This window comes from Mesoplodon bidens (assembly GCF_964165515.1).
Source record: "Mesoplodon bidens genome assembly, chromosome: 15".
NCBI lineage: Eukaryota > Metazoa > Chordata > Mammalia > Artiodactyla > Ziphiidae > Mesoplodon > Mesoplodon bidens.
The window spans coordinates 48,579,791-48,593,494 of record NC_138171.1 but is presented as its reverse complement, the minus strand read 5'-3'; the positions used below and the strand labels follow the sequence as shown (position 1 = coordinate 48,593,494).

At 49.0% G+C, this 13,704-nt stretch overlaps 1 protein-coding gene across 2 annotated transcripts in view; it reads left to right on the top strand.

The window, feature by feature from the left end:
• The window catches only part of PRKCB (protein kinase C beta), a gene marked incomplete at its 5' end in the record, with an annotated part of 314,098 nt that overhangs the window by 171,256 nt on the left and 129,138 nt on the right, over positions 1-13,704 (top strand). For both annotated transcript variants that reach the window (XM_081257427.1, XM_081257426.1), the window contains one exon: positions 1,676-1,804. In XM_081257427.1, coding sequence (XP_081113553.1) covers positions 1,676-1,804 — 129 coding nt within the window. The remainder of the gene's footprint in view (positions 1-1,675; positions 1,805-13,704) is intronic.

Sequence of the window (13,704 nt, the reverse complement as noted above, 5' to 3'; positions counted from 1 at the left end):
CCAGCAGACACAATGATTGGAAGTGACACAGAGAGAGATGCACTCAGTCAGGCTCCTGCAGAGATACCGAGAGGGAGAGAGCAGAGACAGGCAGAAACACACACATGGAGAGACACAGAAAGAGATGGAGACACAGAGGTGTGGCACAGGCACAGAGCATGAAACAGACCTATTCACAGATGCAGCCGAGGCAGCGAGAGACACATGCTGACGCAGAGGAGCAGAGACCAGGAAAGAGACGTTCACCGATATGGGTACCGAGAGGCAGACAGAAACAGAAACAGGGCAAGAGCCACAGAGACATGCGTGGTGAATGGGGGCTCCCAGTAGACACAGAACAGAGGCGGGGAGAGAGCGGTGCAGGTGCCTTCTGCTTGTGGGACACTGATCCCTCTTAGCGCACGTGGGGCCCCAAGTGGGCCTCCAGGACAGAGAGGGGTGGGTGGGAGGCAGCTTGGGCTGACGCAGGGCCCTGAACGTGGGCACTCAGGTTCCAGGGGGCTCTCCCTTCCTCCCCACCATCCTTCTCTCCCCACAATTCATTTCCAGTTTTGTAATCTGCCTGCTGCCTCCTGGAGCTTGGGCGGGCTGAGAAGGGGTGTCCTCAGCACCCCCTGCCCCTGGGGATGCCGTGCCCCCAGTTCCCCGGGGAATCTCCTGAAATGCAGGCCCCATGGGGTGATCTAGCCTCTCCTCCTGGCTTGTCAAACTGGAACGAGGGTCCCCTAGAGAACACTGGACTCCAGGCACACCTCCCTGGAGCAGCCGTGGGACTTAGGGGAAACCAGCCACCCACTGAAAGAAGCACAGATGTACTACAGGAGTGTGGGAAGGGAGCCTATATTTACCGTATCACACAGGAGACATGAAGGTCCGATTCAGTTCGCAGACCTATTCCATTCGTCTTACCCTGCGTCTAATTCTTTTTCTTGCAGTTAGTTTCGGTGGATACTGTGCGGGCTCTGCTCAGGTCCCAAGATGATGCCCCTCCCAGGGGGTGGTTCCTGGCGGGTGCAGGGGTGCAGAGGCCTGGTCCTCTTGTATCAGTTTGGGACAACTCTGAAGGGTCACTGGAGGTCCAGAGCTCCCTTAATTGTCAGCTTCAGTGCATCCTCGTGGGCGAGCTCCTCCCTCCCAGGAGCCCTTGCGGGAAACCTGCTGGCTCACAACTCCCATTCTCAGACTCTTTCCACGGAAACCAACCTATGGGCCGTCAATATTTAAAAATCGGGAGATGTCACATACAAGTCAGGATTCCTGCTTAATCTTGAAAAACGGGGCGATCTCAGCAATATGGGGCATGCACCCTGCATGGCTGCTCCTGAGTGGGGACACTGCACTCCCTGGCCGGTCAGGTCCCGCCACACCCGCAGCTTCTCTCGCTGCGTTACCTGCTGCCCGTGCCACTGAGTTTGGTGCCTCTGGCTTCAGAGCCGTCGGGGGTGCGCGGGGTGCCTCAGCCTTTCGGGAGGACGGGCATGTACCTCCTCCTTTGTCCATCAGGGCCTGGGGTGGGGTGCGGGGGGCGGGGGAGAGTTGGAGAAGCCCTTCTGATGAGCCCCGGGCAGGGCGGGCACGGCCGGCTGGTCTCCGCCAGCTTCGGAGGGAGGGAGGGGAACAGGAGGGGTCCAGCCTGGACCAGCCTGAGCCGCGCACCCTCCCTCTGTCCCCGCAGCCTGCATGATGAACGTCCACAAGCGCTGCGTGATGAACGTCCCCAGCCTCTGCGGCACAGACCACACGGAGCGCCGCGGCCGCATCTACATCCAGGCCCACATCGAGAGGGAGGTCCTTATCGTTGTCGGTAGGTGGCGCTGGGCTCCCGGACCTGGCTGGACCGCTGAGTTAGGGGAGGGGAGGTTGGTGGAGGGATGGGCGGTGCAGGGGCGGGGCGAGAGGTGCGGTGACACACTGCCTTCCTCCTCTACCCGCCCCCCCCGCCGCCCCCCATTACAGCCCATCCCCGCTGTAGGCATCCTTAGAGACTGCATCCCCGCAGGGTGAAGCTCTCAGCACCTCTGGTGCGCTGGAGCTTAGAGCTGGGACACCAGCAGTACATTACTTTTCCCGAAGACCTCAAAGGAGCCAGTAGAGCAGACAAAATGCTGAGCACCTTAATTTTATGGCACTGTGCGTCCCTGGGGGCTTTCCATGTATTTGAAGTATTTCTTTCTTAAACCTGACGGCGGCCTCACTGGTCCCTGTTCTGTTATTCTCCATATTGTTCGCACTTCTGAAATACTTCATAGTAATAAGAAAGAGGGATAATACAGCCTCTTATGAGAAGTGCAGCATGGTGTCTGTCCCTCCTAATGGAGCATTTACAAAATGCTTGGTTCTGACATGTGCAGCTCAAACAAAATGGAAATCTGTCTGTGCTGGATGGGTAACTGCTCAGCCATAATGCTACGGTAAATGCAACACTGAACTGGACCAGAATGGGACTAAAACTTTGTTTTTTTTAAATTTATCTTATTTTATTATTATTATTATTATTTTATTTTTTATATATTTTTTGGCCGCGCCGTGCGGCATGTGGGGTCCTAGTTCCCTGACCAGGGACCAAACCCTCACCCCCTGCATTGGAGGCACGGAGTCTCAATCACTGGACCTCCAGGGAAGTACCCAGACTGGGACTAGAACTTTGCAGGAATTCTCCCCCCAGAGGCTTGTGTCAAACTTCTTAGAATTTACAATTTGTTAATTTAAACAAGGTTTTATGACTTGATATCTTAGGAAATTGATCATAGAAGGGATTGATTTTGCAAAGATTGGTCTGAGGCCCTGGAATGAATGGTTCAGCAGCTCTGAAGCACTGAGCCTACACCACATAAAAGTTGAAAGAAAGCCCTGTAAAATATAATCCCTGTTTTAAACTGAGGTTCATGACACCCAGTGGGCTCTTATGGAACGTGTATTCAGTCGAATTGTTTTATCCTCTGAAAGGAAGGCAATGGCTGACCTGACTTCTTCCCAGTGAAATGCTTGAGGGTCCCCCGAGGAGGAAAAGCCTCATGAAAAGCTGGTTTCCCACACTGTCTAAACTTCCTGGGCTGGAGGGGCACAAAAATGAGACCCTGCTGCTCTCTACTGTTATTCTCTAGGAACTACACTGGCTCAGATGTTACTAGGGCCAGCCAGCCTTCAAGGAACCCATTGAATGCGCGGTGCTCAAAACCAAACCACAGCATAATGCTCTCAAGGTCCATCCATTGTTCCCACCACAAAAAAGAAATAATTATGTGAGGTGATAGAGGTGTTAGCTAATGCCCGGGATGTAATCATACTGCAATATACAAATGTATCAAATCAACACATCCGTACACCTTCAACTTACACAGTGTTATATGTCAATGATATTTCAGTTACATAGAAAAGGCTTACATGTTATCTCTTTCAATGCTCAAAACAGCCTTGTGAAAAATCTATTATACTTGTTTTATGAATGAAGCTACTGAGGCTCAGAGAAGTTGTGCTTCCGAGAGCTCACACCATTTGTAATCATCATCATCATCCAGTTAGCTACATCAAAAGTAGCTAACATTTGAGTTTTTAAGTGTGTTAATCACTCTGCAAAGCACTTATGGCAATATCTTATAGAAAAATTTTCAGTAACTCTAATGAGCTAGGTAGTAGTATCGTTCTATCAGAAAACAGGCTTAGAGAGTCACACACGGCATCACCTAGGTCTGTTCACTATTGTGATATACTAGGTTACTTTTTGGTTTAGTTCCCTGCACTAAATCTCCCCCCATACCTTATTTATTCCCTCTGTGGTTTAGCTGCATTACCTCTTATGTGTGTTTCTTGGGCACTTTGTTTCACGTGGTACAATACAACGTCTCTTCCAATTCGAGGTCAAAGTCTTCCCCCTTAATCACAGGTAGCTGTCTTATATCTTGATCACAAGCTGATGATTTTCAGGCAATCCCAATGAGGGTGTGGTATATTTGTTTCCTAGAGCTACTGTAACAAAGTACCACAAACTGGGTGGCTTCAAACAACAGATATTTATTCAGTCACAGTTCTGGAGGCTGGAGGCCAGAAGTCTGAGATCAAAGTGCCGGCAAGGTTGGTTCCTTCAGGAGGGCTCTGAGGGAAAGTCAGTTCCATGCCTCTCTCTTAGTTTCTGGTAGTTGCTGTCAATCTTTGGGGCTCCTTGGCTTGTAGCTGCACCCCTCCAATCTCTGCTTCCATCATCACATGGCATTCTTCCCTGTGTGTCTCGGCGTCCAAATTTCCTCTTCTTCTAAGGACTCCAGGCATTGGATTAGGGCCACCCTAATCTAGTATGACCTCATCTTGACTTGATTACATCTGCAAAGACCTTATCTCCAAACAAGGTCACATTCATATGTATTGGGATTAGGACTTGAACACATCTTTTAGGGGGATACAATTCAACCCATAACAAGGGGAAGGAAGAAAAGTTAGGACCCCTTTAAAGTTAAGGACAGAATATCTGCATGCTCAGGATTCTGCTAGCACTAACTGAATAGCTACCAATACACTAAGAGCACTCTGTGGTTTTCCAAGTGCTTTGGTACTGGGTCATCCAATGGAGATAGTGGTGTTGCCAACATACAGAAGGGGAAAGAAACTAAGACTCGGTGAGGTTGGGCAACTTGCCTGATGTCTCGTGCAGAGCAGGGATGAGCCCCTGGGCCTCGTGTCTGCAGGTCACTGTGCCCTGCTATTGCCTCCTCACCGTGCCAGGCACGGTCAGTACCTGGTGCGGGATCGTTGATTGATTGATGATAGAAGAACCTGATGCTTTGACCGCAGTTCTCTAAACACAGAGCCGAGATGGAGATTTTTGTTCAAGTGATTTACTGGGGCTGCTCATGAGATGAGGAGTGAGGACAGAGCAGGGAAAAGCTGAGTGAGAGTGTGGTCTCCCTTGAAGAGCAGCTTTCGCTGGATCCCATGGAGTCTTGGACCACAGATTATAGCACAGGGTCAGTCCCTCCTCGAGGCAAGAGGGCTGTTCTGTTAGGGTCAGACACTGCTGTGGGCTGAATTGTGTCCCCTTAAAATTCACATGTGGAAGCCCTAACCCAATGAAATGGTGTTTGGGGATGGGGCCTTTGGGAGACAATTAGAGTTAGATGAAGGTGGGGTTCTTATGATGGGCTTGGTGGCTTTATGGCCACATGAGGGCACAGCAAGAAGGTGGCCACCTGCAAGCCAGGAAGAGGGCTCTCACCAGGAACCGAATTGGCCTGCACCTTGATAGTGGACTTCCTGCCTCCAGAGCTGTGAGAAATAAACGTCTGTTGTTTAAGTAACCCAGTCTGCGGTATTTTATTTCTGCAGCCTGGGGCTGGCTAAGACAGTCAGTCTTTTTGTGTGTGTGTGTGTGATATGCGGGCCTCTCACTGTTGTGGCGTCTCCCGTTGCGGAGCACAGGCTCCGGACACGCAGGCTCAGCGGCCATGGCTCACGGGCCCAGCCGCTCCACGGCATGTGGGATCCTCCCAGACCGGGACACGAACCCGCGTCCTCTGCATCGGCAGGCAGACTCTCAACCACTGCGCCACCAGGGAAGCCCAGACAGTCAGTCTTTGCTCCAGGTTACTGGGATTGAAAAGTGGGATGGTACCTTCCAGAATCCATGGCTTCTGTGAGACTGAGGGCAGCTATCTGGACATGGGGCAACTGTGAGCCATTAACAGCCAACACTCACGGTAGCCAGGAGCTGGGTGCCTTGGCCCGAGTGGAGGGGAGCTGGCAGGGTCTGGGTCTCCTGGGTATACTCTGATCTCCCAAGCATCCTTCTGGTTTCATTGTTGGGACTCCAGGCCCTCCTCCTTGATCTCAGCCAGACAGATCAGAGAGAAGAGGGCCCTTCTCAGCAGTGTAAGGCCAAACGTGACCTGTGGTGTTGAATTGCCCCACTTCATTCAGACCATAGAGGCACATCCAGTGTTGGTCCTTGCCACTCACCAGCCCTGGACGCCTGAATGCCACATGCTCTTTGAAACCCCACCATCTCCAGAGCCACCAGGCTACAGGTGCTACTGAAAGGTCTGAAGGTTTCCTCATCTCCTCTGGCTCATGAAATCCTGGCTTTATATCTGCTGTCAAGGATCTTGCAGGTCAAACTCAGAAGGGAAATCCAATCAGTTCTCTTTCTTTAAAAAGCTCATCACTGGTTTCTCATTGCCCTTAGGACAGACTAACTGTAACGTGGTAATCCCATTATCTATTCTCTGTCTCCTTGCTTTTCTTTAATCCTTCATCCCCTCCAGGCTGCCACCCACCATAGGACATCTGCATACTCTCTTTCCTCCATCTGGAGTGTTTGCCCTTTTGTCTTCTTCCAGCAGTTTACTCTTCCTCTTCCTGTAGGTCTCAGCTCATTCTTACAATCAAGGAAGCTTCCCTGGACCTCCCTTTATTGTAGACATTCATGGTATCCTGAACTTGAACTTGTGTCAATTGTGGTTTTATGTTGGGTTGATTAGTGTCTGCATCTCCCTCTGGGCTTTAAGCTCGGTGAAGGCAGGGCTGTGTCTGTCTTGACTCACCACTGTATCCCAGCACCTAGTGTGATGACATCACTAAATATTTGTGGAATCAGTGGATATATGTGTGAAGGAGATACCGCTAGAGGATCCTGATGGATACCAGAACTCACAGATGATCCCCAAATCAGTGCCTTCCACAGTGAGGAGCTAAAGTTCAGCAGATAATCCAATTCACACCATCATCCTTAAAGAAGGAGACCATGCAGAAAATCCAAAGGACCAGGTCCAAGGTCAACAGCAGGTATTACTGGGACTGGGACTCACCCTTTGGAGCTATAACTACCCTCATTTCCTGGATAATGTAGAAAAGACACAGAACAGTGGGACTTGTAGAATCACAGGAAATCACATGGGCATCATGATGCCCTGTGTTACCATGGAGTGGGGGCAGTACAATCAGAAGCCCTGATCAAAGTTGTAAAGTGCTCCTGGAGGTTATGAAGCCCATGTCCTTGTATATAAAATACCCCTTTTCAATTCAGTATCTCCCTGTTAACATAGCAACTAATATCCCATTATTAACATTTCCATCTACATTGCAGCAGTCTGCAAATCCTTAACCATATCCATAGTTCTATCTCACAAAAATTGGGGCTGTTCTTAAAAAATAGCAGAGGAGCGATGTTCTGGATGTTTCTCTTTGGGACACCCATTCGGTGTTCTTACACTGTATTATGCTGTACACAACCTTCTCAGACTGAAGCATCTCCCAGAAAGACTTAGGAACTCCCAATACTTTGTATTTAAAATCCTTCCCAAGATCTGACATCCACACATCAAAAGAAGAGCACCAGAGGAACATAAATCCTTGACAGGCTATTGGGAAAGGTTGAGGATCGCAGCCACCTGTACACTAGGTTCCAAAAGAAGTTTTAAAAGCATTCTTAGGAGAAAGGAAACTGATGTTGAGGGCTCAGAGAAGCCCCTCTTGTTATGTAAAGAACTGTTTCAAGGTAGAAAAGGTTCTGCCCATCATGGAGACCGTAACAAGGGGGGAAGAGTTCAAGGAAACCAGTGAGGGCCCTTCTACTTGGGTATCTTCCTTCCATAACCAATATGGCAGGACAAGACCAGAAGAGCAGAGGGCAGGCCTGGGTATGGTGTACCTGAGGGATGAGGTGGGAGGTGGGGGTAGTTTGGTGTTTAGGTGTTTACAGTGTGAGAAAGGTGGCACGTTACAGGTAGGAAGGTGAGATGGGCTCAGTAAGCACAGATGTTCATTCGTTCATTCATTCACTCAGGAAGGGCCTGACTACCAGGTTGTATCCATTGACAAATGCGATCTCATCTTCGCCCTCGGGGAGCTCACAGCTTAGTGGGAGAGATAGACATAGATAATTATATTGCAATGTGGCAGATGGTGTGATGGTACCATGGGAACCCTCAGAGGGGCACCTGAAGCTTCCTGAAGGAAGCCATGGCTGAGTTGAGTCTGGAAGATGTATACGAATTATCTGGGTGGAGCAAGCTTTGTGTCAGGGTAAATAAGGACAATAATATCAGCTCTGTTTATTGAGTTCTTATTACATGCCAGGAGCTTTACACAGATCAACTCATAATCTTCAGAACAATCCCCTGTCGTAGGTATTATTATTATCCGCATTTTACCTGTGAGGAAACTGAGGCACAGAGCTGGTTAACTAACTTTCCCAGAATTGCACAGTAAGTGGTGAGTCTCATATCTAAGCCCAGGCAGTTCAGCTCGAAGGCCCTCAGTCTCACCATGATGCTGCATTCCAGGCAGAGGGAAAATGGTGCACAAAAGCCTGGAGGCTGGAAAAATGGCAGGGGTTGAGGGAGGCTGTTAGCTGTTGAGTGTGACTTCCCTTCCCTACGTTCTAGTCATAAGCTCCTCTAGAATGTGTTCACTCACTTTGCCAATCATTCACTTATTCATTCAACAATATGTATTGAATTTCCATTGTTTGTCAGGCATGTTCTAGACCATTGGGATACAACAGGGGACAAGACAAATCTCTTTTCCTGGACAAACATCACAACCTAGGGTCTTGGCAATTCCCCAGGATTCTTGGAATTTTTTCTCATCTTTCTTCCTTTTGTTTGCCATGGAGAATTTCCTTCTTGTCAGGCTACATTCACGGTCCTTGGAGGTTTTTTTCAGACGCTCTCTGTCCATTTCCTCTTTGAAACCTCAGAGGTTAGGGAATTGGGGACACGGAGCCACAGTGACCTGGAGGCTATTTCTGCTTTCTGCCCTGTCACATCCTTTCCCGAGCTAGCTCTCTGATTTAAGGCGAAAGGGAAGGAGGGAAGAAAAAGGACGTGCAAAGAAGAAAAACCCAGATGGATTAATATCTCAAAATACTACCCAGCCATGCATCAGTTGCAGGGATATAAAATGACCACGAGCTATCCAGCAGTCCCACTCCTGGGTGTATATCAGGACAAAACTGTAATTCAAAAAGATAATCAACTATATTTCAATTAAAAAAAAAAATCACAAGCTAGGCCACTAGGGGGCAGGCTTCGTATTCAAAGCCATGCCTCCCCCCAAAATCTTATTTTTTTTTTTAATTTTTTTATTGGAGTATAGTTGATTTACAGTGTTGTGTTAGTTTGTGCTGTACAGCAAAGTGAATCCGTTATGCATCTACATATATCTACTTTTTTAGATTTTTTTCTCATGTAGGTCATTACGGAGTATTGAGTATTCTCTGTGCGCAACAGTAGGTCCTTTTTAGTTATCTATTTTATATATAAGAATCTCTTTCAAGAGATGCCCAGATCTTGCAGAACAAAGTGAAGCCACAACACCATCACTGTCCGTAATGGAAGGTGTCACAGCAACAGTTATCCCCTTCTCCCCCCATTAAACAGGTGAGTCACGGGGGCCCAGAAAAAGGAACAACTTCTCAAGGCCACACATCCTGGAGTGGGGATAGGACCCAGTTCTTGTGGATTTCCCACTCCTTTATTATACTACTGGTTAGTATTTTTCCCCCAACATTTTATTATGAGAAATGTCCAGCAGACAGCAAAGTGGAGAGAATTTTACAGTGAACAGTCATTTATCCGCCACCTAGATCCTGCCATTAACATTGGCTTAATCACGTGTCCATCCATCTCGCTCTCCATCCATCAGTTTGTCTTATTTTTGACACATTTCAAAGTAGATTGAAGACATCAATTCCCCCTAAACACTTCAGCCTGCACATCATCAACAAGAATTCAAAACGTATTTACAATTCATTTAAACTTGTGAGGTAAAATTTACATACAATGAAATGCACACATCTTCAGTGTACAATGGCTAAGGTTTTTTTTGCGGTACGCGGGCCTCTTACTGTTGTGGCCTCTCCCGTTGCGGAGCACAGGCTCCGGACGCGCAGGCCCAGCGGCCGTGGCTCACGGGCCCAGCTGCTCCGCGGCATGTGGGATCTTCCCAGACCGGGGCACGAACCCGTGTCCCCTGCATCGGCAGGCGGACTCTCAACCACTGCGCCACCAGGGAAGCCCAATGGCTAAGTTTTGACAGATGTGTTACCCTATCTCCTGTCACGTTAACCCTCTTTTTTTTTTTTTTTTTTTTTTTTTTGCGGTACGCGGGCCTCTCACTGCTGTGGCCTCTCCCGTTGCGGAGCACAGGCTCCGGACGCGCAGGCCCAGCGGCCATGGCTCACGGGCCCAGCCGTTCCGCGGCATGTGGGATCTTCCCGGACCGGGGCACGAACCTGTGTCCCCTGCATCGGCAGGCGGACTCTCAACCACTGCGCCACCAGGGAAGCCCAACCCTCTTTTTTTTTATGTCACAGCTGCCACTGAGGATCTGGTGAAAGCTGTGAACACCATTCTCAGAGCAATCCCCGTGTATGCCGACACGCATGCCCCCCACCCCCGCGGACTCCAGGAATTAGGGCGCCAGGGCACCTAAGATCTTTTAGATTATATTACACTTGATAGTTGTTAAATTTGGGGTGTGTGTGTTAACTGTAATGCAGTAAAATAGATCTGTTCAAACCATTTCATTGTGTACTCACTGGAGAGCACATCCCCTTAAAACAAACTTAGCAAGACACCCATGTTATTTTGCTTCTCTTTAGTGTTTTTGTAATGAAGTTGAGTTAAATCCTGTCTCTACCTATGGAACTCTAACCATCTTTCTCAATGCATTATAGATAGTTGTCTGCACACTGCTGAGGCCAGGGCAAGTATCCCCTGCCCACCCTTCACGGGAAGCCTTTTGACTTGGGAGGTGGTAGTTGGTGTGTGGACACTGAAGGAGGTGGAGTTGACTTGAGAAGATGGAGGGAGCTACAGTCTTTCTACCCAGTGTTCCTTCTCTTGTTCCCTGAGTGTTTAAGTCTTGTGAGAACTGTCAAACCCAGACCTCTGTCTGAGGCACCCAAACCTCGAGATGTGCTGGGTACGCGGTCGTTGTTCCTAAATGCCTGCTGAATGGCACTGGTGGGGGCCCTGCCAGGACCTGCAGGGCTGTGACTTGTTACCGCCTTTGGGGGAAGTGGTCCGACAATATCTATTAAAATATATATACATATACACACTTTGACTCTCAAATTTCCCTTTTGGGAATCTATCCTATTGAAATAAATCACTAGCATCAAAGGAAATAACATCCAGAATAAGCATGTTTATTGATGTTTTCTTTGCAGTGGCAAAGAATTGGAATCAGCCTAATTGGGCTAATATCCATTTTATGAGGTATTATGCAGTTGTTGAAAACGGTGAATCAAATTGGGGGTGTGGGGCTTCTGTGTACCCTACGCAGGTACGTGGGGAGTTTCTTGCCTTTTGGGAAGTCTGAGGTCTTCTGCCAGCGTTCAGTAGGTGTTCTGTAGGAGTTGTTTCACGTGTGCGTGTATTTCTGATGTATTTGTGGGGAGGAAGGTGATCTCCGCGTCTCACTCCTCTGCCATCTCGAAGGTCTCTCTCTGTGTGCACTTTAAAGTCCCATACCCCTTGCTGGCGGACAATCTCAGTGAAATGGGATGCACCTCGTCCACTAGATGGCGGGCTTTACCGTGCTTTGCTTCTGCAGGGACGGCCACAGGTGGAGGCTGGGTGGTGTGTGCCTCCCAGCCCACTTTGGCCATGACGTTTCGCCTGTTGTGAAGCTTTGGTGTTAGTATCTCAGGGGCCAGAATCCCCTTTTGTCGACCGCCTGAACCTCCCCGCGTGCCCTGAAATAGTCCTCACGCAGCACGGAGCCCCTGGCTCGTGGAAAATGACCAGAGAGCCCTTCTCTGCTGTGCCTTTGTCTCCTGCCGCAGGGGGAGAAGGCACACCTTGCTTTTCAGTCACTAGCTCCACCTGCTTTTCTCACTGACTTGAGGCAAGTCTGTACAATGTAGTCCAATATACAGGCCAATATAGTCTGAGATCCCAGAGCTTGCACAAGGGCTTTGGGGTCAGGCCTGGGTTCGAATCCTGCTTCCCCTACTTCTTCAGCAAACACTTGTCAGGTGCGTCCTGTGTGCCGGGCACCTTACCATCATGAACAAGACCGCGCCTGCTCTTGTGTCCTGTGTTCTTTCTTTCTTTCTTTTTTTTTTAAACATCTTTATTAGAGTATAATTACTTTACAATGGTGTGTTAGTTTCTGCTTTATAACAAAGTGAATCAGTTATACATATACATATGTTCCCATATCTCTTCCCTCTTGCGTCTCCCTCCCTCCCACCCTCCCTATCCCACCCCTCTCGGTGGTCACAAAGCACCGAGCTGATCTCCCTGTGCTATGCGGCTGCTTCCCACTAGCTATCTACCTTACGTTTGGTAGTGTCTATATGTCCATGCCTCTCTCTCGCTTTGTCACAGCTTCCCCTTCCCCCTCCCCGTATCCTCAAGTCCATTCTCTAGTAGGTCTGCGTCTTTATTCCCGTCCTGCCCCTAGGTTCTTCATGACCCTTTTTTTCCCTTAGATTCCATATATATGTGTTAGCATACGGTATTTGTTTTTCTCTTTCTGACTTACTTCACTCTGTATGACAGACTCTAGGTCCATCCACCTCACTACAAATAACACTTTTGTTCCCTTTTATGGCTGAGTAATATTCCATTGTATATATGTGCCACATCTTCTTTATCCATTCATCTGTTGATGGACGCTTAGGTTGCTTCCATGTCCTGGCTATTGTAAATAGAGCTGCAATGAACATCTGTGTTCCTTCTGATGATGGGAGACGACCACTGAGCAAACAGAATCCTTTTTTATGTGATAAAGGTTATGAAGGAAATAAAATAAGGCCGAGGGCTAGCACTTTCCCAGTGTTCTCATGTAATCCTATCAATAGCCCTGTGAGAGAGTTACTAACATCATCTCCATTTTACAGGTGAGGACACTGAGGCACAGAGAGGGAGGTTTATGACTTGCTCAAGTGCCTCAGCTCCGAAGGGGTGGAGCTGGGACGTGAACCCATGTCGGTTCCAGAGCATGAGGCTCTTGAACACCACCTCTGTCCCTCCTTGGGGTTGGGGGTAACACCAGCAGCAGCTCCCTTTTCTGAAACACTTCCTGTGTTGCGGCCCTGCCGCAGACCACACAAGCACAACTTCCGCTGTTAGAGTGATTCTCCCCAGGCCACCGAGGAGGAAGTGGGTACAGGGCCCGGCTGCCTTGCGCTGATGGAGACGTTGCCTCCCAGGGCTCCATTTTCCCAGTACCCCCCGCTTGCCCATTTTTCTCCTCCAGGAGCGTTTGAGCCAGTATTTGCTGGACTATGAGGCTGATGATGATGCCAGTCCTTCAGATCAGCCTGCCTGTTTGCAGAAAGGCTGGCTTCATTGGCCACGACCTGCCCAAGAGGCTGGCTGAGTTCCTAGGTTGTGAAAGGTGGACCAATGGGGAAGGCCTTCTCTTCAGACCTCACTGTGGTAGGGCCAGGGGCTCTCCCTTCCTGCTTGGAAGGTAAGGAATACCTGGATGGCTCAGGAGGACAAGCTGAAGGTGGCGGAAGTACCCATCTCAGAGCCATGTGGCTGTGGGAACCCCACAGGCTGTTTGTGCAAGCGTTTAGAACACCACCTGGGACATACTCGGGGCGCCATTGTGTATTTGCCGCTAGTCTGGTCGGCGTGGTTTACCCAACCCTTTACAAGTTCCCTGGCTGATTTTTGCTGGATTTGCCAAATTTGGAGTTCCCTCTTTAGTGAGCTGTTTATTTCCTCCCAAAGTGGCATGTTTTCAGGACATGGT